At 35.1% G+C, this 27,519-nt stretch overlaps 1 protein-coding gene across 2 annotated transcripts in view; it reads right to left on the bottom strand.

Annotated features, from left to right (window-relative positions):
- The window catches only part of LOC128982745 (transcription factor kayak), a 70,114-nt gene that overhangs the window by 18,682 nt on the left and 23,913 nt on the right, over positions 1 to 27,519 (bottom strand). Inside the window, exon 1 of one of the 2 annotated variants that reach the window (XM_054401691.1) lies at positions 11,730 to 11,884. The exons of the other annotated variant lie outside the window; for it this stretch is intronic. Coding sequence (XP_054257666.1) covers positions 11,730 to 11,837 — 108 coding nt within the window. The 5' untranslated portion in view covers positions 11,838 to 11,884. Of the gene's footprint in view, positions 1 to 11,729; positions 11,885 to 27,519 lie in introns of those variants that run through there. 2 annotated transcript variants of the gene reach the window in all.

Genomic DNA, 27,519 nt, shown 5'->3' with positions numbered 1-27,519 from the left:
AGGGATGTCTGTTGCATATGTGTGTCACTTGGTATGTGGATAAGATGATTAGTGACGTCATGATAGTTGGCAAAACTGTTTATACTTTGCTCCATCACTGGCCCGCGGTCTGCGTGTACTGTTAACCTAGTGACACCCTGTCTATGTGTAATATTAAAATGTATACATCGGCCCGTCACAATGACCAGTGTCAAAAATATGTGGCGGCAATCGGTAGCGAACAAGTTAAGCATATATTGATTAAATTTATTTATTTTATACTAAACTATCTGCTTTACCCAAGTTTAATTTAGTAATATAACATCGTCTGAGTTTTTTTATTATTAACAATCACTTTTTGAAATGGGTTCCAGTCTAGTGTCTGTGTAGGGCCTATTATCATTAAAAACGTGTTTATAACCTCAGTTATAAGCTAACTACAGGCTTATTTACTGATTAAGTCATAATGGGGCTACTATAGCTTGTTTTACAAGCCTCCTTACACAACAATCCCAAACGAATATGTGTTATTTGCCACCAGTGTCATTTGCCACCACTCTAGGATTTGTGTCATTTGCCACCACTTTATACCTCGCTCGGTGAGTCATCAGCCTCAACCCTAGTCCGTGGGTCATCACCCCTCTAGGCACCGGCCGATGGACCAAGGAATACCTATAATTCACACTATCACCCTCTCTTGCAACATTTGTATGGTAAAAATTCCAACATTCTCTCTAGGAGTAGGGAAATACACGACGGAAATGCTCATTCCTATCTGTGGTTTTGTAGTGTTACGACATAGTTAGTGCTGTTCTCATCAAGTTTTACAAAGTGTTAGTCTAATTTATTTATTTATTTATTCGCTAAAAACGTTCATAATTATTTGCAAATCTATATGAATTAAGCTTTCCAATGACCCACTAACTAATAAATCAGTCCAGTAGAACTCTAGATTTAGTTGTACAAAGATTTTCAAAGTTGAATTATATATAAGTAGATGCATATTGCACAAGAATGACATGACAGTTAAATGAAACTTGAATACAAACTATATATCTAAAGCGGCTAAATAAAAATGTAAACTAATAACGTACTCAATAAAACCACATTCAATCACTTCAATCAACAAATAAATTTAGACGATAGACGGACTTGGTCAACATACATGTTTTTAGTTGCTTATTTTTAAGAAGTTATCAGGCAGAATTTTACACAACATAATACCGACATATGAAGGATTCTTTCCACAGAACTTCAAGATAACTTATGATAACAAAACACAGTTTTTAGATATGTTGTTTATACCATAACTGTTACATGAACCTAACGTCTCAAAGGAATAATGTCAATATATTTTATGATCTTTTTAGAATGTAGATGTAATTTTAAAACATTTATAATTTACTAGGTGAAACCCGTCGAAATCGACGGATACTTTCAAGGCTTAGGTTAATTCATCTAACTGCGATAAATTTGGTGAAATATACATATTTTGAGCATTTAGCATTGTTTAAAAAGTAATAAGTGTAAAAACAATATAGGCTAATGATATTAATTGCGTTAAATGTCAAATTTTGTTGATTATTCAATGAATAAAACATTCCCCATACCGTACGTCATCGGAGTTATTATTAGTATGTTATCTGGTTCTTCCTTTCTTTGGAAGAACCTTTAAATAGTATTAAAATCGTATTGGTGGATCTTTTGTAATTAAACACTTCCGTGATTTCGTCAGTGTAATATGATTTTGATTAAAAAAAAAATATTTTTTGGGAAGACATATTCTAATTTCAAAGGGAGGTATATCCATTACAGTGTAAGTTTGATTTTTCCTTTATCACGTCATGTCAGTTCATATCGTAATTCTGTGAAAATGAATGAACCCCCTAGCATAGTTTTGAGAAATTGATTGTGGGGTTACTGTTAAAGCTGTAATTCCTTGACATGGGGGATGTCAGTTTGTTGTTTTAGCCTTATCAAAAACATAAAGTTGTCGATATAATCTCTCTACGGAATGTTAGGTGTAGTGGAATACTTGAAGTGAAGTTGGATTTTATTCTTGAACTGTTAGGGGCCTCCTAGTTCATACGGCCTTGCGGCTTTCAATGGCAACAAATAATGCAAATGACATAGCAATGGGACATTTCTAAAAAGCAAAAATACTGTAAATTGGCTGTTACGTATATATTGACGTTTACATGTTGTTAATCAACGTATCTTATAAAGGATTATGTGAACTAGTTTAAAAGGAATATGACCTTTGTGTCATGACAGTAGCTGCTTAAATAGTATTTTCTCTTTGTACCATATTTTACAGCCAAAATGTCTTGTTATTTTCAATAATGTTACCAACCCAGTGCGCCAAAGTCCGTAATATAGGCAGGTGCAAATAATTTGTTAAGATGGGTACCATTTTAGGCAAGGTATCTAGATTCCCCCAATGTTTGGATTTTATTAGACACGATAAGAGCAGATATTTCTACATAAATATTTTATATGTGTAGAATAATATGATAAAATGTAGGCAAAAGTGGTGAATAAGAAAGACACCAACCCGTACAATAGATATAAGATAGTTCAATAAGAAATAATTTAAGAATTGATGTGATAAAAGGATTTTCCACTGATTTCGTAATGGAACGTAATATTGCAAAACATGACATGATAAAGAAGAAAATCAATTTTAAAATCAGAAAATAACATTGCAAATACTTACTTGGTAGAATTCAGTAGATCGCAATAAATGTGTGTTGTTTGAAAGGAGGGTAAACAAGTTTTTTAATGTAAAATATTAAAAGGTACTGTGGTTTAGTAATAAATTAATGTATTTTCCAAATTTGATCAAAATATGTTCATAAACAAGCAAACTACAACAGTTGACTTACTCTCCATAAGAATAACATGGGAATTTTAAAATTACAATTTTTTTGAATTTTCTCCGTAACAATTAGGCGCATAATAACGCTTCAATTATACAAAATTATTTGTTTTTTTAAGCTCTACAAAATGGTTTAAAAAGAAATTGTGAAATTTTGTGTTTTTAGGGTCAAAAATGGGAAAAACCTATTTTTACCCCATAAACCCCCGTTCCCATAGTCCGATCATGCTGGTTCGCGAACTCATTCAAGTTTATCCCGGCTTACACCTTCAAACCAAATTTTATCAAAACCGGACAAAAATTACTCAAGTTATCGTGCGGATGGACACATATATATATATGTATATATAACTCTATATATAGATATATAAAAATTTGAACGAATTGTGTTTTTGGCCTCTGGGGACATCAAAATGAAAAAGTAAATCGGTCCCGGGCTTAGGTCTTACCATGAGACCTACGGTAATAGCTACTTCCCTATAGGGAAATTCGCTAAAATGAACAGCTGTTTTATTAAAAAGTATTATTTACATGGCCAAAATGTAAACAACTCTGTGGAGGGATCTTTAAAGGCTTCTGGGACAGAGTCTTAAGGGATTTTCCTTAGTTTTATTTTTCATAACTCATCTACAGACCAAGACCTTTCTTTGGACACCTCTACCAAGTTTCTACGCCCAGCCGTTCTCTCAAATTAGTGGGGACAAAGTTTCCAATTAAATATTTAGATTCCCCCATGTTAATCTTATGGGAGAAACTCCAACTTTGATGGCCTGTGGGGCAAAGCCCGGGGATTTTTATTACAGGAATTGGTGAAAGGGGGCGTCTACACAAAAAATACTCTATTTTGACACGTCGTTTGTAAAAATCCGTCCAATATTAACGGAGGAGTAGTGTTTCGTAGAAATCGCCTTCACGTATTATATATATAAGGATTCTTTGCACTTTTTCTCCAAACTTACTCGTTTAGGAGCTATATCATGCTGAATGTAACCAAAAGCTACTTTAATCTAAATTTTACACGCTGTAACTCCTTTACGTAGCTTTGTAGAAAAAATTCAACTGAAAACATTTTTAAAATTACAGTCTAAAATCGTCATAAAATAAAAGGTGTCCGATAAGACATTTTTAAGTTAAATATTGAAAATATCAGGCTTTAAAGGAAGAGAATTAATGTTTTTAAATGTCATAAAATAGTAGTTGAAATTCCCATATAATGTTTTCTCTAAATCGAATAGTTTCTGAGATTGCAAAGGTGGTGCATTTAAGTTCTTCACCCAGTATATTCGCAGAATACTAAACACCGAAACTGCGTCTTTTCAAGTATTTTAATGGGATTTAATATCATTGATGCACTGTATACTGTGCCAAATGTTATTTTTGTATTATTCACAGTTGTAACTGGAGTTATAAACATTTATTTAATATCCAAAAAATATATAAGTACATCTACATGGTTATGACTCATAGGAACGGCCACGGCGGGAATTCCAGGAACTGACCCTACTGGTGGCAAATGACACTGGTGGCAAATAGTAGGACACCATCCCAAACGGGGCGCCCTTACTGCGCCAGAGGGTCTAGGTAGAAGACCCTCACTGCGCCAGCACTTAAATCTACCCCCTAAAATCAGAACTGTACTGCGCCAGAGCGAGGTTTTCGTACCGGCTGTCATTGCATCCACGGCTGCGAAGCCCCGTGGATGGAAGATTTAATGAAAATTTAACCCATGGGTTAGGTTTGGTTAGGTCTGGTTAGGTTAGGTTTGGTTAGGTTAGGTTAGGTTAGGTTAGGTTAGGTTAGGTTTGGACGGAAAGTCTTAACGCAGGAAGTAACCAAGGATTATAGGGGTCACTCTGAAATTCGGAGGTAGCGTTACACGGAGGTGGCGGGACGCGGAGATAGCGGGAGGTAACCAGGCGCCCCCTCGCCTACCAGGACTAGTGCTGGCGCAGTAAGGGCGTTTGCTAGAGAGGGATTATTTAGTCCTGGCGCAGTAAGGGTCTACCCATCCCAAACACCCCCTGATCTACAATAGGCCTATAACCCACCTAGTACTCCATTATAATTGTTAGTACATACTGCTTTGTTAAAAGTGGAAAAGGGTGTATACATCCGGTCTTGGTTGTTGTTGAGGGCATGATTCAGGAAATGATTCATAGTCGTGTAAATACAATCACTTTATCGTAATTTATCGCAGTGTTATCGGCGTTGCAGAAAACGTGTTTATCCTGTTTCATTGGTATAACACAATGCACACATCACTACCTGGCAGAATAGATCCGCTTGCTGAAATGTCAACTTATCATAAACTGTTGTACAATATATTTCGTTCGAGATAGCGCACAGGTGGCGCGAGGCGCGTCTAGTTGAGCAACGTCGCAGCTGGTGTACACTACAGTGGTGTTGCGCAACGTCAGACCTCGGCAACTCTGCCTCTTATCAATGTCAGTGTCAACAATAAACCACCGCAGCCTTGCCATTTCTTTGTTCTCTCATTACTTTGACACATTCAAAAGTCCCACGAGCAAATACTGTGCAATATGAATTAATATAACGGTAATGTCTTGACCGATGATGCAATATAGCCTATCTGTGTTACATATTTCCACAAAAAATAATCAACCGTCCACTATTACCTTTTCAATATAATTAGAATAACTATTGTGTTCACACTGACAGGTATTAAAAGTCTATCATTCAGACACCAAATGTATGTCATAACAGAATAGAAATATAGCAATCCGTAATCAAGCCTGTAGGCAGTATTATACAAGTCAGTTACACTACTGCCATGTCGTAATAATATTTGATTTTAGTGAAATTTTAGACTGGTTATGAATTGTTACGCATAAAACGTAAGCATACCTGTTTACAATTTTTTAGAGCTTGCGTTGATACACAATTCCACATTAAAACGGACAGTTAAAACTACACAGAAAGTACAACAAACAAAGCTCACTTTGGTGTCGTGGTGATACCTAGTGGACGAGTGGTAAAGACGATGAGCCGATGCCTCGCTGTGTTGACGTCACGGGGAAATCCCAGAGTCGCGACACACAAAGCGACATTGGACATTGTACCGGACCAAAACAACTGCATTACAATGGCGACAAGCTTCAGTGTTTAACCAGTATTGGTTCACGGATATTACGAGTTAGAGTTACTTTATGTTGCACTTCTATATAATATATAACTTTACGAATGTGCATCTTATCTAACGTAATGTTATCGCATCACTATGTTTCCTTGAAACAAGTGATAACTTACAAGATGACGCACAAAACCAGGATTTCGTTCCAGAATCTTGATGGAAAGTATTAAAAAATTAAACATTTAACACTATACAACGGGAATAGAATAACGAAAACCACCCGATTGGACTTAAATGGTTAACAACAAGGACGTGAGTTTGGGTTGCGTAGTGGTTGACGACTCCGACAGATAAGTGCAGTATTACTGTTGTTAGCTAAAACCAGAGCTGTGTACGTACAGGAGTGGCCAGGTGTTATCTGTTACAGCTGCGCAATTAGGGACAAGCCCGCCAGTTCCGACTAATGGCAAAACAGAGATTTTGTGTGCGATACACGGTGGTGTAGCGGTGTAGCTAATGTTAGGATTCTATTCGCGGCTTCATACCGACGAGGCAAGTTTATTAGCGAATTTCCCTATGGGGAAGTAGCTATTACCTAAGGTCTGATGGTAAGACCTGGGCCTGGGACTCATTTACTTTTTGTTTTGTATGTACCCTGAGGCCAAAAACACTATTCGCTCAAATTTGCATGTATATAAATATATATATATGTGTGTGTGTGTGTGTGTGTGTGTGTGTGTGTGTCCGCGAAACGCGAAAACTTGAGTAATTTTTGTTTGATTTTGATGAAATTTGGTTTGAAAGTGTAAGGCGGGATAAGCTTGAACGAGTTCGTGAACCAGCATGATCGGATGATGGGAACGGGGTTTTGTGGGATAAAACACGTTTTTCCTCATTTTTGAACACCAAAACACAAAAATTCCGAATTTATCTCTAAACCATTTTAAAGAGCTTAAAAAGACAAATAATTTAGTAAGTTAAATTGAAGTGTTGGCGTGTTGTTATGGTTACGGAGAAAATTTAAAAAAAATAAATTTAAAATTCCCATGTTATTTTTATGGAGAATATTGGTTTATGGATATATTTTTATCAAACTTGGAAAATTTATTTTTTTAATACCAAGCTACTGTATTAATGTTTTGTTAAGAACACACTTTATTAGCCTCCCTGTAGCAGCAAACCTAGGTACTCATTTAACCTAATGTTATTTAAATAGATTCAATTTTATATCAATCCAGGCAAATGTAAATTCGCTTAGTGTGCAGGTTTGTTGCGGCGAGGGTATATAGTTTATAATGTCAAGAATCAGCTATGTATCTTTGACTACTGGTTGAACATTCAATCCCATAGTAAAGTTGCCGCCAGTTTTATCATAAAAATTGACGGTTTTCCACCGAGACAACGACAGATTGCGCTGATAGGCATATGTAAATGCCAATTTTTGTCGAACGCCAAGGAAGTGCATCAAAATAAGCTGCTGCTGGTCTATTTTAGATAGGGCGCCTACTTCAGTATCCAAATGCCAATATAGATGAATACTTAATACTTTTTTTGTTAAAATGGCGACCATACTAAGTAGGTATTTTAAGCCAAGTACAATGGATGAGTGTAGGATGAATGTAGTCCGAACACATTGTCGGCAAATAAACAAAGGGGATAAATCATGGAATGCATACATCACACGAACATATGTAGTAGAGGTTGCATACATGTGACAAGGTTTACATGATGTGTATTGTGTAGGTATGGTATGTGTGAGGTGAAGCAACGCCGCGGTATGTCGTGCGTCATGACGTCATGTCAGCTGTCAGTCAGGTAGTTGAGCGATAAACTGCTGGTGCACGTAGGGCCTACGGGAAGTGCTAATTGAGCTTATAGATCAATATTGACTATTTTATTGTCATGTTACTGTTTCCTATCAGAAACACGATTCCAGCCACAGTTTACAGGCATTGATGGATAACATCGACCGTTAACGACCATCGTGCCACATAACTGTATCCAAACACATTATGCACTCCGCCTATCTTATCAATACACTACATTACTCTCCTCTCTGTAATGGTTCTTCTCCACAAGTAGCACTCAGAACAATACCACACTCCTGTAGTGTTAGCCATTGCCTACAAAATGTATTGTTGTCACATTCTACACCACTTCTGATTTGATTAGTTTGGTGTTCAAGTACTTGTGTGTTCTTGAAACTGGCTGGGTAGCTGAGTGGTTATAGTGTTCGCATAGTAATCAAAAAATCGCCGGTTCGATCCTGAGAAAAGTTGGTAGCTTTTTGATGGTTCGAAACTGGACCCAGCTGTTCCTGATCATTGGGCTTTAAATAAATGATCCGGACTAATGAAACCGCTGATCTTAGTCAGTAACAAAGCTAGACAGGTCATCTCACACCATTCTACACTCATAATTGGGTTAAAATACGCACCTAGGTGGCGTGTCCCCATCTCAATAATTGATAATTATCTTGTATGCGCATAGATAAATTTGCTTTTTCTTCGCACGTTTATAATTTAACAGTCGTTCTGATGTTTACACGCACAACTCGACGGATCGTTGTTTTATGCACATGCACGAACTAATTTATGACAATCTGTTGTACAAATTGGCATATACTGGTAGTCTTACACATTTCGAGACGAGCAAAGCAGATTTGTTGGCTGAAACGCCATTCTAATACAAGCAGTTCCCAATGCCTTGAGCATAAGTTTGAGTTAACCTCATCCTTATTCAGATCTTCATATCCATCTCATATCTCCTTCTTCATCTTTTACCCAAAAAAGGGATAGATTGCGTCTCGACAAAAAATAAAAACATTTCTTTTACACGCACAAAAGAAAAAATAAGTCCACAACGTGTAAAACCGTTTAAGAATCTTGATGATCCGACTCGTTCCCAATGACAAAATCGATCGTGGTGACCAATGACAAAAAGCACATACTATTACTGCATTGATAGACTGCAAACATTGGAGAACGACAGTATTTTTCAAAATACAGGTCATGGTCATGTACAACTTCTGTGCCTCGCAGGCGAAGAAATGCACAGGAGATTGTTTGTCGGGGAGTTTCCAAAATGTGACGCAAACCCCTGAAAACATGACAGGTCGCGTCGCCCGAAAACTTTCTCTCATACGACCCAGTGGCCAGTTCCGGTCGCCCCTTCGCCCCACCGTGGTGCATTATATTCTTGTGACAGCGACACTGACCTATACGTGCACGGTAACACGTCGATATATGGGACAAGTAAAACTAAAACTTGACCACAACTCGTGTCATCTTATCTCCGTAACCCAAAAACCTACTTTTATACCAGGTAAAACGTCGTTAGTGATGCGATAACGCATCAAAGTATTTATTTTTCAATTCAGTGCAACGGTCCAAGTTAAAATAACATAACAACCGTTCAAACGTAGGCTATTACAATAGGTCTAAAACAGTTTGTCCTTGTGAAGATGTTCTACAATTTAATTTAAATTCCCATTATGATAAACTAGCAAGATATACGTTAATAAAATTTCTTGTGTTGTAGGTAGCTATAGGCTAAGCACCTTTTTAAACAGAACACTACCATAGTCAGGTGTACGGTACAGTCATAGGAACGTGCAGTTTTTAGTAGACTATTAACGAATTTGCCATATAGGGAATAAGCTATTACCGAAGGTCTCATGGTAAGACCAAGGCCCAGGACCGATTTACTTTTTCGTTTTGAGATCCCCAGAGGCCAAATACACCATCGGTTCAAATTCACATATATATAAGTGAAATAATAAAAACCTGAGTACGCTGAAATTCATTTGTATTTAAACTGAGACGTATTTCGGCACAAAGGCCATGATCACAGTATGAGTTATAAAAGTATGTAAACAAATAAAATAAATAAATAGTTAATAACATAAAAGGTGAATAAAAAGTCAAGACCCCCCCCTCTAATATTTTTCCAAGTAAATATACAGAGAGATATCCTTTTGGTGGTCGTGCAATCTTAGCAGGATGTTTCATTTTATGATTTTGAAATTTATGAGTGTCCCCCCAAAAGGGGGGATTTGGGGGACAACTCAAATATTTTAAATGTAAACCTCCTTCAAAGTGACACCTCATTTTGAAATGTTTACAAAAACTTAAATAATGGTTAAAACTAGAGGTCGCTATTTATTCTCTATCCAAAAAGGTAGCCCGTCAAATGTTGTGGAAAATCAATGGTAAAATTGGTTCGTAATGGTAATATTGGCTACCATTTTGGATAGAGAAGAGATAGCAAACTCTGGTTTTCACCATTCTTTAAGTTTTTGTAAACACTTCGAAATGAGGTGTCACTTGTTGGGGGTTTACATTGAACAATTTTTAGTTGCCCCCCAAATCCCTCCTGGGGAGACACTCAAAAATGTTAAATGTAAACCCCCATTTTGTGACACTTCGTTTTAAAGTGTTTACAAAAACTTAAAGATTGGTGAAAACCAGAGTTCGCTATCTCTTCTCTATCCAAAATGGTAGCCAATATTACCATTACGAACCAATTTTACCATTGATTTTCCACAACATTTGACGGGCTACAATTTTTGATAGAGAATAGATAGCGACCAATTTCAAAATCATAAAATGAAACTTCCTGCTAAGATTGCACGACCACCCTCCTCTTGACTTTTTATTCACCCTGTATGTTTTGAATTCATAGTAAATTTTGATTAAATGGTTAGGTGTATTTCTTATTTAAACATGTGACTGTGTAAGATTCTTCCCTGATTTGTCTGATTTTTTCATGAATAGGTTTTTGTTTTTGTTTTTGCATTACATTGAGAATTTGGCCGCCGTGTTTTTTTGAGTGTAGGTATTTTGCAGTTATTTTTTTATATCTATTTTTTCACCCTATTTCCCACCTATAGATAAGCCATACATACATGCCAGTTTGTAATTGTTAGAGAATAGAGAATTACAATTGCATTATACGATTGCGAATGAATCATACAGACTGCCTCTGAGTAGGCTAAATATTAAGATCACAAGTACATTAACTGCATGTTTTGTTTAGCCTAAAAATTTAAAGAATATGCATTTTTCCGTACACCAGATGCTTCCTTTATCAACTGTTATAGTCAGTAACTAAGCATTGAACACTTAACGCCATCAATCATTACTAGGTGCAGTGAATGACAAAACAGCTGCAACAAATTCAATTCACATAGGTTATAAATAACCTATGTGATCTGGTTTAACAAATGGATGAGGTATATTCACAAGCAGCTTAAAATATGTATTATAAGAAAAGTACTCTTTTTTTTTAACTTGCAGAAAATATTTACAAGGCCTGCCATGTATATGTATTTACAATTTACAGAACATCGCCACTGGCAGTTAGTTTTAGAAGAACAAAATTAGAAACTGTTAAGGCATGTAATTGGCTCGCGCCCAGCGAATGGGAGACAAGGGTATTGTACTACAGTACCTGAGTATCTCGAGTACTGTAATATCTTAGTGTTAGGTAAAACTAAACAACATTTTAGTGAACGAGAAGAGGAAAAACCAAACTAATCATATCAAACTAAGTATGGCAATAAATTGTTTGGGACATGCTGACTTCAAGACTACAGGTTAATAATAGACTTAAAACATCCAAAAATTAACTACTATAAAATGTATAGGTACTGATATGGTAAATAAAAAAATAGGTCTTGGCAGACTTAAGTGATTAGGTATAAATAAATAGCTTAATATGGGTTCACATTTAAAAATTAAATGTCATAGATAGCAGGATAGAATCATCGCATTACTGTACCATCTTATTGTCGATGTCGAGGTCGAATAGCGGGTCGTAGAAGGTCGGAAAATCCATGTCGCAGGTCGAAGAATAGTTGAGGTAGTACGACGGTACCAGCTGTGACATGGTCGGATGGCGGCGCTAGACTGACGGAGACGGGGACGGAATAGTAGCTAGTAGCTTGGTTAGCCATGCCTTACAGAGGCCGTGACGTCATCACCCTCTGCCCCACTCCACTACCACTACCGAGAACCTGGCATCGGCGGCCCACAACAAGTTCACGTTATACAGTACCTCGTACATCAACATCCAAACAGGACCGATTCCAGGTATAAGCACAACATCCGAGAAGAGCGTATCGTTCGCTTTCCCCTATTGTAGAATGTTCTTGATAGAGGGACTTGAGGATCGGCCGTTCAACTAATGTTAACTGAGTTTAAATTCATTCCTGTACATAAACTGTCATTATCAGGTAATGTGTTTGGTGAAAGATAGATCCGAGCATAAAGACAAGTGTTTAAGAGAGGTGAATTTGTATTGTTCTAGACTCTTGATGATGATACTCCTGTGTTATACGATCGAACCTGTCTCTTGACCCTACTGTATGTCCTCCAGAGACTGGCTCGGGCCAGACAGTGTACTGTAGTCAGATTAGTCTTGAGGGTCGCTGCAATTTTACCCTCAGAGAAAATATGACGTGACTCTGACTGAGCAATCTCAAGTTTGTTCGCGGGCGAAAGTTGGGGTAGCGGATTTTTATCCCCCTGGAATTTTACCCCCTGGGCAAACGTGACGTCACAAACCAGGGGGTAAAATTCCGGCCGCGAACTTTTGAGTTCCGCGACATCAGCTCGATGGATTAAACGCGGAATTAAACATATATTTTCATGGTTGTGAATTTAATCAGGACACATCAAATTATAAAAACCTAGAGTGTACGGCCCGGAATATTACCCCCCGGAATTTTACCCCCCGGAATTTTACCCCCGGAATTTTACCCCCCGGAATTTTACCCCCGGAATTTTACCCCCCGGAATTTGACCCCCTGGCCAGATATAAATTAGTGAGAATGATTAATTATCGTCATTCAGTTTTAATTTAATGGTAAACATTTTATTATTAGTAGCCTATCTAAATTTATATGTAACATTAACTAATCGAACAGGGTTTTAATATTAATTTTGAGATTCGAGTGTCAGGATTTGATCTTTGAATCCAACTGTTGGTTAATATGATCAAAATAAACAGCGAATTCTGTTTACTTAGTTGAGATTACAAAATAAATAAATAAAGATAGGCTACTAAATAATGAAATGTTTACAATTAATTAAAAACAGAAATAAGGAAATCAATCATTCAATTTCTAAAATCAGCCAGGGGGTAAAATTCCGGGGGGTAAAATTCCGGGGGGTAAAATTCCGGGGGGTAAAATTCCGGGGGGTAAAACTCCGGGGGTAAAAATCCGGCCCGTACATCTTCAGTTGCCTAAACGCTAGTTATATGGACAGGGGGTAAAATTCCGGTTTTTATCGCTAATCTAATTAATCACGCTCTGACTATTTTCATTAGACTTCCAAATCCGCGGGGGTAAAATTCCGGCCGCGAACAAACTTTTGGCCACTCAGGTTTCTACGTCATAGTGACGTCAGCTTTGCCCAGGGGGTAAAATTCCAGGGGGATAAAATTCCGGCGACCCCGAAAGTTTACCCCGCGCGATATGGGAGTCTTATGAATAGCCTATAGTGAGAGAGAACGTAATAAGCTAGATTAGCAATAACAGCCGGAATATTACCACTTGACCAGATATATAATTTGTGGATAATAATAGACTTTATATAATTTTTATAATAGGCTTCTTTTAGAAAAACATCTTTAAACAGTTAACTACATGATATAAAATGTAGTATTAAAATGTAGTACTGCACTGTTTATATTAATGTCAAATTCTCATAATTTTTTCTGATATTCTTTTAAGATTATAAAATCAGACATGGTTCAAAAATACAAAATATAATTTTAAAATATATATTTTATTAACTATAAATTATTCGACTACAGTACTTGTAAACATGGTGAAACAACAGCCCTGAAATAATAGCAATAGAAATTCTAAGTTTGAAATAAGCCTAGTATATAGCCCAGTCAATAATGTTTTTTATCGCAACTAAATGGTGGGAAGCTGGATTTTATATATGTCATAGAACCACATGAGAGGTGTATTTTCCCAAAAGTCCCCACTTTTGAGCCCTTAAGCTTTCCCCCCCCCCACCCCCCTCCAAACACAGAAATTGCAGTGTTTTACTTAATTGATCATAATTCAAATGCTATGTAAGATATCGAGCTGCAATTTGTTTTGTTTCATTTCTGATTAGTTTTCCTACAACTTTTGTATTTATAACATTTTTCTAAAACCAATACTTAGGGAGATATAAAATTTAAACTTCGTCAAAAGCTTTGTTTCAGAGTGAAAAATTTTGTTTTAGCGAATTTCCCATATAGGGAATAAGCTATTACCGTAGTATTCATGGTAACACCTGGACCCGGGACCGATTTTTTTTTCGTTTTGAGGTCCCTAGAGGCCAAAAACACCATCCGTTCAAATTCATATATATATATATTTATATATATATATATATATATATATATATTTATATATATATATGTGTCCGTTAGCGCGATAACTCGAGCAAAAATGATCCGATTTTGATAAAATTTGGTACAAACGTGTAAACCTACGTTTATTCGAACGAGTTCGCGAACCAGCATGATCGGACCATGGGAACGGGGGTTTATGGGGGCTTTTATGGGGTAAAAATGGGTTTTTCCAATTTTTGACCCAAAAACATAAAATTTTGCAATTTATTTCCAAACTATTTTGTAGAGCTTAAAAAAACAAATAATTTAGTATATTGAAGCGTTATAATGCGCCTAATGGTTACGGAAAAAATTCCAAAAAATTGTTAATTTAAAATTCCCATGTTATTCTTATGGAGAATAAGGAAACTGTTGTAGTTTGCTTGTTTATTAACATATTTTGCCCAAATTTGGAAAATGTTTTTATTTCTTTTTAACTATTAACATTTTACATAAAAAAAACACTTTTACCCTCCCTGTTGCAGCAAACCTAAGTATGTGTTAAACTGATTCTATTTAAATAGGGAATAAATGTGATATTTTTAAGGAGACATTTTAGTGTAAATCCAATCAGGCAAATGGAAATTCGCTTAGTCTGCAGGTTTGCTGCGGCGGGGGTATTTCTCTATGTATACTTTTAAATAGAAATAATACGCAAATATGGTTTCAAACAAATGTTTTAGTACGTTTTTCAAGGTTTACAATTATATTATTGGTTAGTCATATAGGCGACCGTGTGAAGAGCTGGGCGTCGGGTGCTCGTTGATCTAGCCCAGCCAATAAACGCACAAACTGCCTTTTTTCGTAGCTAAATAGTGGAAAGCTGAGTTTGTTATATGTGATGGAACTACTTAAGACGTGAATTTTTAAAAAGTTCCCGATTCTCCCCCCCCCCTCAACCCCCTCCAAACCTGGAAACTACAGTCGTTCACTTTACTGGATATAATTCAAATTCTACGCATGCCATCGGTGAAATTTGATTTGTATTATTTATAATTAGTTTATCTACAAATTTTTTACCAAAAATTTTCTTAAAAAACTATATCCAAAGAGATATAACATTTTTACTTTTTTTGATAATGTTTACGCGTATGTTTTAGAGTACACAATTTTGTTTTACCCTCTATATATTTTTTTCAAATAAAATACGCAAAATGTGTCTGAAAAACAAAATGGTAGTATGTTTCTTAAGGTTTATAAATATATATCTGGTTAGTCATCTGAAAAAAAACTGATGTATTGTGGAGCATCCGCAAAGACAGCGCGTGCAGGCTTCTTCAAAGCATCCGCGCAGCGCCGCCCGTCGATGCATAATAAGGACCGGCACCGCTAAGTTCTGTTTCATACAAATCCTATATAAGACTTCCTAATTTGTAGCCTAATTTACTACCAAAACAATCTGTATCCAAGCTAAACCGTGACTAAATGAAGCACCTCGCGGTTCGCGGTTAGTAAACAGTTTTCGTCGACCCACTAATCTTTGATACAAACTGCTTCCTATCATTGATATGTCCCTATCTTCACGCTTCCCGCTAGCAAGGGTTAGCTTTCTGCTCTGCCATGAGTTGTAAGCCTGTGTTAAAATAATATCAGAAACTACGTATAAAACCGTCGGTAATATTTATAAGCCATTTTTAATCATGGTAAGGAATACAAATTAAAACCAGTCAATGTTAGAACTAACTTTTTTATTAGGTCTATAAAAAGGAGATTTTAAAACACTTAATAAGCGCCTTCATCTTTATTAGCGATGTTTAACGTTTGCATAATGTCTACCACAAATCAAGAAAGAACTATTATGCTGAATCATTTTTAAGATAACATGAAACAATCAAACATTAGAGAACAGAACTTCACCAAGACTCACAGTATAGAGTCTCTAAAAATGATTGATCTCGACCACGTATTAGTGCCGTAAAGAAGATTCGTAATACATTGTTGTCAATTTTTACGAAAAAAGCCCAATTTGATTGACACATCTACACAATATGTTAAGAAAGGAAATTTGAATAATCTGCCTGTACGTATCCCGTAAATAGTCTAGCCTACATGTATGGGGACACAAATATAGTTTTTCACTTACCTATTTATAACTTTTGGATATATGCCTTATTACATTAATTAATTGGAAAGTAAATAAAAGAAACTACGTCTAATAGCATAACACTTAAAACATAAATTTACACTTATAATGTTACTCATAATACTCTAAATATACATAAAATATGGTAAGTGGTGGTAGATTTCGATCCGACACTCCAATCATCCTCGGACCCATAGGCGAATTGGGTCATCTCATCATTGGGTTCAGTATGTTTCTTACCCAGCTTTATGTAATGTAATATATGTATCCATGTATATTATTGTCAATAGGTGTAGCCGTTGACAGAAATAATTGAACTAATTATGATTTAAAATGAGAAACTAGTTAAAACTAGCAATAAATTTAAGAAATGTACAAATGATTAGGATTCATCTAATTAGTATTTTTATGTAGTTTACAAATCTTTATTGACCTCGAGGCGCAGTTAGTATAAATCTCACGGAACAAAGCGAGTCCCATTGGTGGTAGATAATGGAAAGCACATTGTAACGTAAGGAAGAGCAAAGAGTATGTTTATAGTGATTTTTAAAGTGTTCTATACCTTAATCTATCAAACTTCCGTTGGTCAAAGATGAAGAAATCAAGTATTACAAGTATTGCAAGTATAACAAGTAAGTAGGTAGAGATTAATTTACCTGAACCAACTGGTTATAAAAGAGTAAATGATTGGGTTCCTTCTAAATAATAATTGTTTTGCTGTTCACGGTTAAGCTTGGATACAGATTGTTTTGGTAGTTAAGTCGGCTACAAATTAGGAAGTCTTATATAGGATTTGTATGAAACAGAACTTAGCGGTGCCGGTCCTTATTATGCATCGACGGGCGGCGCTGCGCGGATGCTTTGAAGAAGCCTGCACGCGCTGTCTTTGCGGGTGCCCCATACTACATCAGTTTTTTCAGATGACTAACCAAATATATATTTATGAACCTTAAGAAACATACTACCATTTTGTTTCAGACACATTTTGCGTATTTTATTTGGAAAAAATATATATAGAGGGTAAAACAAAATTGTGTACTCTAAAACATACGCGTAAACATTATCAAAAAAAGTAAAAATGTTGGATATAGTTTTATAAGAAAACTAGCTGTTGTACCCGTGCTTTGCAACGGGAAGAGGACACAAAATAGAAACATTTTAATCTTTACATCTGTTGCATATAATAGTTAAACATCCGCCAACGCTTTTAGAAACAAAATTAAACTTTTATGGCCTTAATAGAAACGTTTAAGTTATGACTTTTAAATCTGGTAAGTAGTGGATACCACCATTTTGGTTTTGATTAATTTTAAATCTTGTGTAGGCTGATGTGAGGAAAACTGACCAAATCTTCGAATAGAACTTTCACATACTATTTACCTTCATCTCCCTTAATTACATATCTTTTTATTTATAATTTACATTTTAAATTTCAATTTTGAAATTGCAAAAATACTAATTATCAAATTTAAATGGATTTTTTTATTTCACTCTTCTTCATATTAAATAACAAATCCTTCCATCCTCAGTTTCTTCACTCACTATAAATCATTAGCAAAACTAAGTCAGCTGTTATAAACTTTAGAAGTATTGTTGAGCCTTATCAATACAGTCTTTTGAAATATTAAAGAAACTATATCTAAGTTATACTATAAAAAAATTTAAACAAATAATTTAGCATTAAAGACAGCAGACAAAACTAATATGATTATCATAGCGTCGAGGACTAAAAAATATGATAGCAAAAGCAGTACATTAGGCCTATATTTTTCATTGCATCTCTGATTCTACTCTACATAAATATCAACAAACAACTTAATATACAAACCAGTTCTTTTAATCAGTTCCATCGTCCATGGCCTTTAAATTTTCACACTTACCATTAAGTAAACATAGTAACAGATATTTCATTGATTTAGAAACAAAAGAACACTGTGTACTGCTTAGTTTTATGATATTTTTCTTGGTTTAATTTAATCAGTGGTGTGGCAAAACACAAATAAAAAATTTATCAAATAAAGTAAATGTGAACTGAAAGCTATGTTATGATAAAATAAGCGTATTTTGTATTACCATTTGATAATTAAATATAGTTACACATATAGGCCTACAACAGATTTTAGAACACAAAAATCAATGACGTACAATTTAGTTATTGATGATATTCTTTGTTAAGTTAATCTAACACATGTTAAGCAGTTCGAATTTATTTAAAGTAGCCTCCAAATTCATACAAAACATCTATACTTTGTAATTTTTATACTGTTTCCATGAAAACATATCAATAACATTATTTTCATAACTGAGACGCTTTAAAAAATCCAAAGCAGAGCCAGAGTTTTTACAGCAACAGTTTATAGAACCTTTTTTTTCTATAATCATTGGCAGTTTTAGAATAAATAATCCATGATAAAACGCTACATTAAAATAAACCTACCTCATTGGTAGTTATGGAAAATATTATATTTAACTTTTTTGTATCAGCTGTCTGAAATTGTGAAATATTCAATTTAGCAGTGTTCTTCTTGTTTACATTGAAATGTCAAAGCAAATGTAAACAAACATTATTAGTGTTCTAATTGCATCCATGGAGACCAATCAATATTTACTTTTAAAATGTTCACCTCAGAACTTTTAAAGCCAAAGGGGCAAAGCCTATGGTCAGTATCGAAATGTGAATAGTCCTATAATGGTCCTTGGTATATTAGCTATATTTTTGTAAAATTTAAGCCCAGTTGGTTCATTAGTTTTTGCACCTATTAGTAACACACATACAGACAGACACCATTAGATTTTTATATAATAGTATAGATGTTTGTTAAAAAGGTTACAGATAAACTAATTATAAATAATACAAATCAAATTTCACCGATGGCATGCGTAGAATTTGAATTATATCCAGTAAAGTGAACGACTGTAGTTTCCAGGTTTGGAGGGGGTTGGGGGTTGGGGGGTTGAGGGTGGGGAGAATCGGGAACTTTTTTTAAAATACACGTCTTAAGTTGTTCCATCACATATAAAAAACTCAGCTTTCCACTATTTAGCTACGAAAAAAGGCAGTTTGTGCGTTTATTGGCTGGGCTAGATGCGATGACGCAGCGCAGAGGTGTTCAGCACGCGCTCTCTTTGCCGACGCCCAGCTCTTAACCCGGTCGCCTATATGACTAACCAATAATATAATTGTAAACCTTGAAAAACGTACTAAAACTTTTGTTAGAACCATATTTGCGTATTATTTCTATTTAAAAGTATACATAGAGAAAAACAAAATTTTGCACTCTGAAACAAAGCTTTTAACGAAGATTAAATTTTATATTTCCCTAAGTATTAGTTTTAGAAAAATGTTATAAATACAAAAGTTGTAGGAAAACTAATAAGAAATAAAACAAAACAAGTTGTAGCTCGATATCTTACATATCATTCGAATTAGTAAAACACTGCAATTTCTGTGTTTGGAGGGGGGTGGGGGGGAAAGCTCAAGGGCTAGAAGTGGGGACTTTTGGGAAAATACACCTCTCATGTGGTTCTATCACATATAAAAAATCCAGCTTTCCACCATTTAGTTGCGAAAAAGGGTGTTTTATTGCATTCATTGACTGGGCTAATATTACATCACTAGGGCATAAAATGACTCTTTTCGACCCAAGCTCAAGGTCAGAAAATTATAGCTAGGGTTGAAAAGCCACTTTTTGCCCGTGTGATGAACTATATTTTTCGTCATATTGCACCATTATTTGAACAAACTATGTTACAAAACTAAAATTAAAGTAAAATACCCCCGCCGCAGCAAACCTGCAGACTAAGCGAATTTCTATCTGCCTGATTGGATTTACACTAAATTTTCTCCTTAAAAATATCACATTTATTCCCTATTTAAATAGAATCAGTTTAACACATAGCCTACTTAGGTTTGCTGCAACAGGGAGGGTTAAAGTGTTTTTTTTTTATGTAAAATGTTAATAGTTAGTAAGAAATAAAAACATTTTCCAAATTTGAGCAAAATATGTTAATAAACAAGCAAACTACAACAGTTTACTTATTCTCCATAAGAATAATATGAGAATTTTAAATTTACAATTTTTTGGAATTTTCTCCGTAACCATTAGGCGCATTATAACGCTTCAATATACTAAATTATTTGTTTTTTTAAGCTCTACAAAATTGTTTGGAAAGAAATTGCAAAATTTTATGTTTTTTGGGTCAAAAATTAGAAAAACCCATTTTTACCCCATAAAAGCCCCCATAAACCCCCGTTCCCATTGTCCGATCATGCTGGTTCGCGAACTCGTTCGAATAAACGTAGGTTTACACGTTTGTACCAAATTTCATCATAATCGGATCATTTTTGCTCGAGTTATCGTGCTAACGGACATATACAGGGTGACAAAAAAGTCTGGAAACGGCTTAATATCTTTTTAACTAAATCCGTTAGAAAAGTCAAACTTTTTACATCAACTTACATGTACAAAAACTACTTTTTCCAAGTATTTTCATGTTTTTACCTCCATCAGGGGACGACCCATGAGGAGTAGGTACATACTTTAATGTAAGCATAGGTTGATATGCACATCATTTTAAAGGTTTGGTCAAGTGGAGTTCATTACCGGAAACCGCATCTCAAAAGGTTAATTCGTTACAAAATTGCGGCATTTCAAATTTCTTGTGGAATATACCTTTACAGGCCTTAATATTGGTAAATACTCGTATTAAACATTATCTTGAGAGCTGAAACTGTATTTTAAAGTCAACTAGCTCATAGACTAAGTTTATTCAATCTTCAAAACAAATTTAACCGGGTTTCAGATTTCCCGGCCAATTTTGACTATGAGCCTTACCATTACTAAGGCCTGTGCACTGTGCAGGTATATTCCGCAAGAACTTTGAAATGCCGCCATTTTGTAGTGGATGAACCTTTTTTGACGCGGTTTCCGGCAATGAACTCGGCTGCGTACAGACTGATCCGCGGCCAGAGGGTAGTTTTGGATTATACAATCTGACCCGGGGGTCTGGCAGGTACATAATAGGGTCGCTTGAAACATGTGATCTGATCCGCGAGTCGTTGAGGGAGGAAGGGGATTTCTCCTTGGCCTCTACGGGAAAAATAAGCTGAATAATAAACTAGGCCTTAGTATTTCCATATACACCCACTAATAAGATTTAGCCTATTAACCTATTTTAGCAATTAAGTTGATTTGGCTTAACATAGCTAGCCTATTTAAAACCGTTCACTTAGTTAAACTAATTATTGTTATTTAGTACAAACCCATGGATATACATCTATTCTCATTTACATTGCTCTAGGATTCTATTGATTGATTAAAACTCACCCTATGTTTTTAACGAATTTTTAAGGGTTTTGTCAATTTAATATTGTATGCTATTTTAAGCTTTAGCTCAGCGTGTGTTGACGGCTTCGCCCAGGGGTTTTCAAAGCGTCTATGTTAATCATATATAATGCTAACATTTACGTGAGATTTGCTCATTTATACGTTGTTTACTTAATGTACTTGAACTTTCACGTGTATTTCCTTATTTGTTACAGTCTTATATACTGCCCTTAAAAATAATACACCATTTGTTGTAAATTGTTGTTGATGCCATTTGTTTTGTCCGTTTTGATGCTTCATAAAATTTAAAAATTTAGTTTTTTGTGGAGTTAAGATTAAGATCTGGCTATGTATTTCTTTTAATTCTTGTAAGATTTTTATGATAATGATATATTTGTTATTAAATTGGTATGTTTGATACTTCCAGAAAGTTATGTGATGATAATGATGAGGACGATTCGTAATATAGTTTATAATATTGTAATTTATAATTTTTTTTTAGAGCATATTCCAGACCAACTACTATCACGCACTTCCAAAGTTAATTCATAAAGCTATAAAACAGCCTAGAATATTCCAGATAATTGTAGAAACCCATGAAATATTTCATACAATTTAACATTTTACGTAGGGGAAGTCGGGGCACAACGGGATACCGGGGTACAACGGGATAGCTGTATTATTTTTGTTGTATGGTGCTGTAACCTAGTAGTGAAGCGTTTTACCAACTATTCAACTCAAAAGGCAGCCTCGGAGGCCATCTTGGTTCTATTGGAAAAGTGTTACGCATCTGAACTGTTGTGACATGGGTATTTCATCAACTTTTTACAACTTTTAGCAGTTTTCTGCGTAAGGTAAGTTATTTAATATCAAGTTTGTAGCTTTTACTGACATATATCCTTACAGTATGCTTGTTCAGCTCTAGCCTAGTAATATTCTAAGGTGAAATAGACGTCTTTTGAATCCAGCATAATTTGATAACCTAAACTGTGTTGTCGGGGTGGAACGGGATAGGGCAGAATGCATTGGTATCCCGTTCTACCCCAATATGTTTTTGTTGCAAGCATATAAAGTAAGTGTTGTCTTAATATTCCAGAGTGTGAGAAATTATACCAGAAAAAACTTATCAACAGAAATGAGATGAAGAATCAATTACAGAAGCAGTTGAAGCGGTTATTTCCGTTGAAGTGGGTCGTGAAAAAGATGAAGATATGAATTTTGAATTGCTTTCATGTTGACGAATTTAATATTGTGATGTAATCATGTAAATGAATACTTTTCAGAATAAAGATATATACCAAAACAAAGTTTGTTTTCTTTACATTTGAATCTAAAACTAAATGTCTATTTACATTTTAGTTTTCTTTTAGTTTGTTTTTCTCACTAAATGTTTTCTCATTAAATTCCCCATATCCCATTCTGCCCCACAGGAAAATCCCATTCAGCCCCGTGGGTGGGGCGGAACGGGAAATATGTAAACATTATTTAAAATAAAAAAATAAAAATGAAATAAATAAATTTAACCTTTAGTAATGTTACTATTTTGTACTAAATAAAATAAGGTTTCGTTTTCTACCTTTAAGTCGTAAAATTATACACCTTACACTGTGTATGGTAATGTAAACAATAAGTATCCCGTTCCGCCCCGAGTTCCCCCTATTTGGGTTGAAACCAAAACTTGCCACCTAAAGCAAACGGGATTGAACGCTCATAGTCATATCACTAAGACTAGTTGAATTTCATAGCAACTCTCAGTAAATATTCGTAGTAAAATTGAATATTTTAAAAGTAAATATTTGTATTCAGAGATCAACTACTCTCTAAAGGTGCGTTACGATTGCAAGGATAGTTTAGTAATGTGTATACGACATGCAGACAGACAAATCGATATACAACCCAAAATGCTATCACCATTGAATACAAAAACAATTAATTGGCAACCTTAATACAAAATTAATAAAGTAACTTTTTGCTATTTGTAGAAACCGTTTGATATAGAAACTTATAGAATATTTGGACGCAATAGAATACACTAAATAAACTAAATAAAAGACCAAAACTACGCTAGCCAAATCAAAAAAAAAATTTTTATATTAAGCCAAATCAACTAAATTGCTAAAATAAGCTAATAGGCTAAATTATATTGGAAGTACTAAGTCTTTTACCATCGACTGTAATAGCTATTTACCTTACAAGTGTAGTAAGAGAGTTTTTACATCACGCAGGTGAATGTTGTGCAACGAGCGGAAGCGAGTTGTATAATTTACCGAAGTGATGTAAACACGCTCTTGCGTAACGTGCTGACCCGACAATATACAGGAGGTTACGAACAATATTTTTCATTATCCATTTCACTCATCTTCTAACAGTAACGTTCATTTACAAACAAAAGCTAGGTTAGGAAAATACTTTAAAGCATAACAATAAAATTCAAGCGCACAGCTGCTTTCTAGCGTTGGACGTCGTTGGCTCCATAGAGGTATATTTTTTAAGTTAAGCACTCAATGTTATTTAAATGGGTTTCATTACATCACCGAGTGAGTTTTTTCCAACTTTACATCACTCGAGAAGTAACGAAGTTATATACATCACGCTTGGGATAGGGAAGTTTAACATGGCGGGTTAGGTAATAGCTATTTACCTTACAAGTGTAGTAAGAGAGTTTTTACATCACGCAGGTGAATGTTGTGCAACGAGCGGAAGCGAGTTGCATAATTTACCGAAGTGATGTAAACACGCTCTTGCGTAACGTGTAACGTACAAGATTTTACCTGACCCGACAATATACAGGAGGTTACGAACAATATTTTTCATTATCCATTTCACTCATCTTCTAACAGTAACGTTCATTTACAAACAAAAGCTAGGTTAGGAAAATACTTTAAAGCATAACAATAAAATTCAAGCGCACAGCTGATTTCTAGCGTTGGACGTCGTTGGCTCCATAGAGGTATATTTTTTAAGTTAAGCACTCAATGTTATTTAAATGGGTTTCATTACATCACCGAGTGAGTTTTTTCCAACTTTACATCACTCGAGAAGTAACGAAGTTATATACATCACGCTTGGGATAGGGAAGTTTAACATGGCGGGTTAGGTAAATGCTATTACTCAACTTATTTTTTCCGTAGAGTCCGGGTAGAATTCCCTTTCCTCCCCCCAACGACTCGCGGATCAGATCACATGTTTCAAGCGACCCTATTATGTACCTGCCAGACCCCCCGGGTCAGTTTGAATGATCCAAAACTACTCTCTGACCGCGGATCAATTCGAGCACACGCATGAACTCCACTTGACCAGACCTTTAAAATGATGTGCTTATCAACCTAAGCTTACATTAAAGATTATGTACCTACTCCTCATGGGCCGTCCCCTGGTGAAGGTAAAAAAATGGTAATGCTTGCAAAAAGTAGTTTTCATACATATAAGTTGATGTGAAAGGTCTGAATTTTCTAACGAATTTAGTTAACAAGATTTCAAGCCGTTTCCAGACTTTTTTTGTCACCCTGTATATATATATACTAGTGGCTTGTAGGGACATAAGTCCCTAAAAAGCTCAAATGTAAAACAACTTTTTGCAATACCGGTATTTAAACATACTCAGAATAACATTATCTATGTGTCAGAATAGGCATCCCTACACCATATCTTTTGTGTAAAAACCAGTTTGTTGTTCTTCTTTGTTTGCTTTTGTTGATGTCATTTTCAATAAATAATTTGAATCACTCCAGTGGTTTAACATGAAAAGGCAGCAAACATATCATTGTTTGAGAATAAATACTGGTTTACTAAGGTAGCTTTGGTCTAGTGGTTAATGAGGATAAATAAAAGCTTCCCTGTTTGGAATTTTTAAAATTCATTGGAGGTTCGCCTTCAGATGAATTGAAGACGCCCGCAATTTCATCTGCAGTAGGCTTATTATACCTACGATGATCCATATTTATCCTGTCTACAAACCTAAGTTCTAAATCACTGTCACCTTGTAGTCTACAACCATTTCTTCCGAAGCTCTTTTGTAAATTTGTGCAAATGGATTTTCTAATAGAATTTCAGCTAGTTTTGACAATATTTGAGGTTTTAAGTCACTATTTTCTCGACGCCTTTGACGAATTTCTGTTGCTGTTGATGTGTCAATAATGTACAATTGGCCATACACGGGGTCTTCATCATGTTGAGGCAGCAAATCTGAGATTGAACGATAAATCTGTCCTTGAATTTTGAAACAGTATGGTCCTTTGCCTGGAATATCTTTCTTACTGGCTGAAAAATAAGCAAAAGCCATCGCACTGTTGCATTGTCGAATGAATTTATACAGTTGTGAGCTCTCTTCAAACAAACTTTTAAGTTATACATTAGTTTTTGACTGAGGAAGGTTAATAAGTCCGTTATGGCAACATGTCATAAAATGATTATTCGTTAGTTCTTCTCTAAAATGAAGAGCACTACATTGAATGCACTCTTGGTCCAGTAATCCTGCATCATGGATCTTTACATTTCTCTCGTCTACCATGGGTCTCCTAAAAAGGGGTTGTAACATATCTTGATTAAGTTCGTCATTATCTACTCTTGCTCTTCTACGCGCACTGTCATTCCTATGAACAGTTACCCGCCTTTGTGGTATTCCCCTGGCGTTCATATTAATTACAGTACTTATAATGAAAAGAATATATATCCAGCAGCCTACATACCAAAACATCTTGAATCCCTGGTGATTTTATAAAAGTATGATCAAATATGATTACTCTACGTTGTATATTCACTGCACTAAAAAAATGTACTTACGAAGGAATGCAAATACACCATTTTAGAACCAATAACATTTATAGGTTATTTTAGTTGTATATATTTACACAACCTTAACCTTAAAATGTGTAGAAATATAAAGAAAACAACATAATTTAAAATAAACTTGAACATATGATTTAAAAATAAAAACAAAACAGAAGTTAGATTTAATTTCGACTCTTTGATTATTTATACAGAATATTTATTCTATGTCGTTTATTCCTTTAACACGACAATAACGTAAAAGCATGAAAAAATGAAACTTCTAGTATATGATTTAAATATAAACAAAGAATGCAGACGTTTTTCCGACTAATCTTCAATATTTCAGTTTTATTATAGTATACATTTCATAGTTGACTGGCTAAAAGTAAACCAAATGCGTGTATTGATCACTGTTTTCAAATCTGTGGCACAGCTGTTTTAATTTCAAAAGATGTAAACAAATTAAACCCCATGTTGTTTTAATGGGAAAAGTTTTATTCTGTTGCGAATTTATGGTAAAAAAATAAGAAAACTGAATAGTTTTCCCACAAAATTCACGTCAAGACCTTTAAAATAAGACCCCTCCCATCCTTCTACGGCCATCCAGTCACTCACAATTTCTTTACAAAAATTTGACTTACGGAATTATATATATAGATATATATTTGAATTTGAACGGATGGTGTTTTTGGCCTCTAGGGACCTCAAAACGAAAAAAAAATCGGTCCCAGGTCCAGGTCTTACCATGAGTACTACGGTAATAGCTTATTCCCTATATGGGAAATTCGCTAAAAGATAACCTATCAAAACTACTTCTAACTTGTTTTCAATTTTAATTTGCTAATGGAATCAAGCAGCTGTTTACTAAGTTATTCAATCGTGTCGTCCATTACGATTGTGTTGGTGTAATATACTGTCTATATGTCGAACTATTTACAATACAATATAGATTTACTGGTATGTATATATACTAGGTGCAATCGATACATACTTT

This window comes from Macrosteles quadrilineatus, unplaced genomic scaffold (genome assembly GCF_028750875.1).
Source record: "Macrosteles quadrilineatus isolate MER2022 unplaced genomic scaffold, UCM_ALF_1.0 Scaffold_1__1_contigs__length_201487025, whole genome shotgun sequence".
Classification (NCBI taxonomy): domain Eukaryota; kingdom Metazoa; phylum Arthropoda; class Insecta; order Hemiptera; family Cicadellidae; genus Macrosteles; species Macrosteles quadrilineatus.
This window is presented reverse-complemented; position numbering and strand designations above follow the sequence as displayed.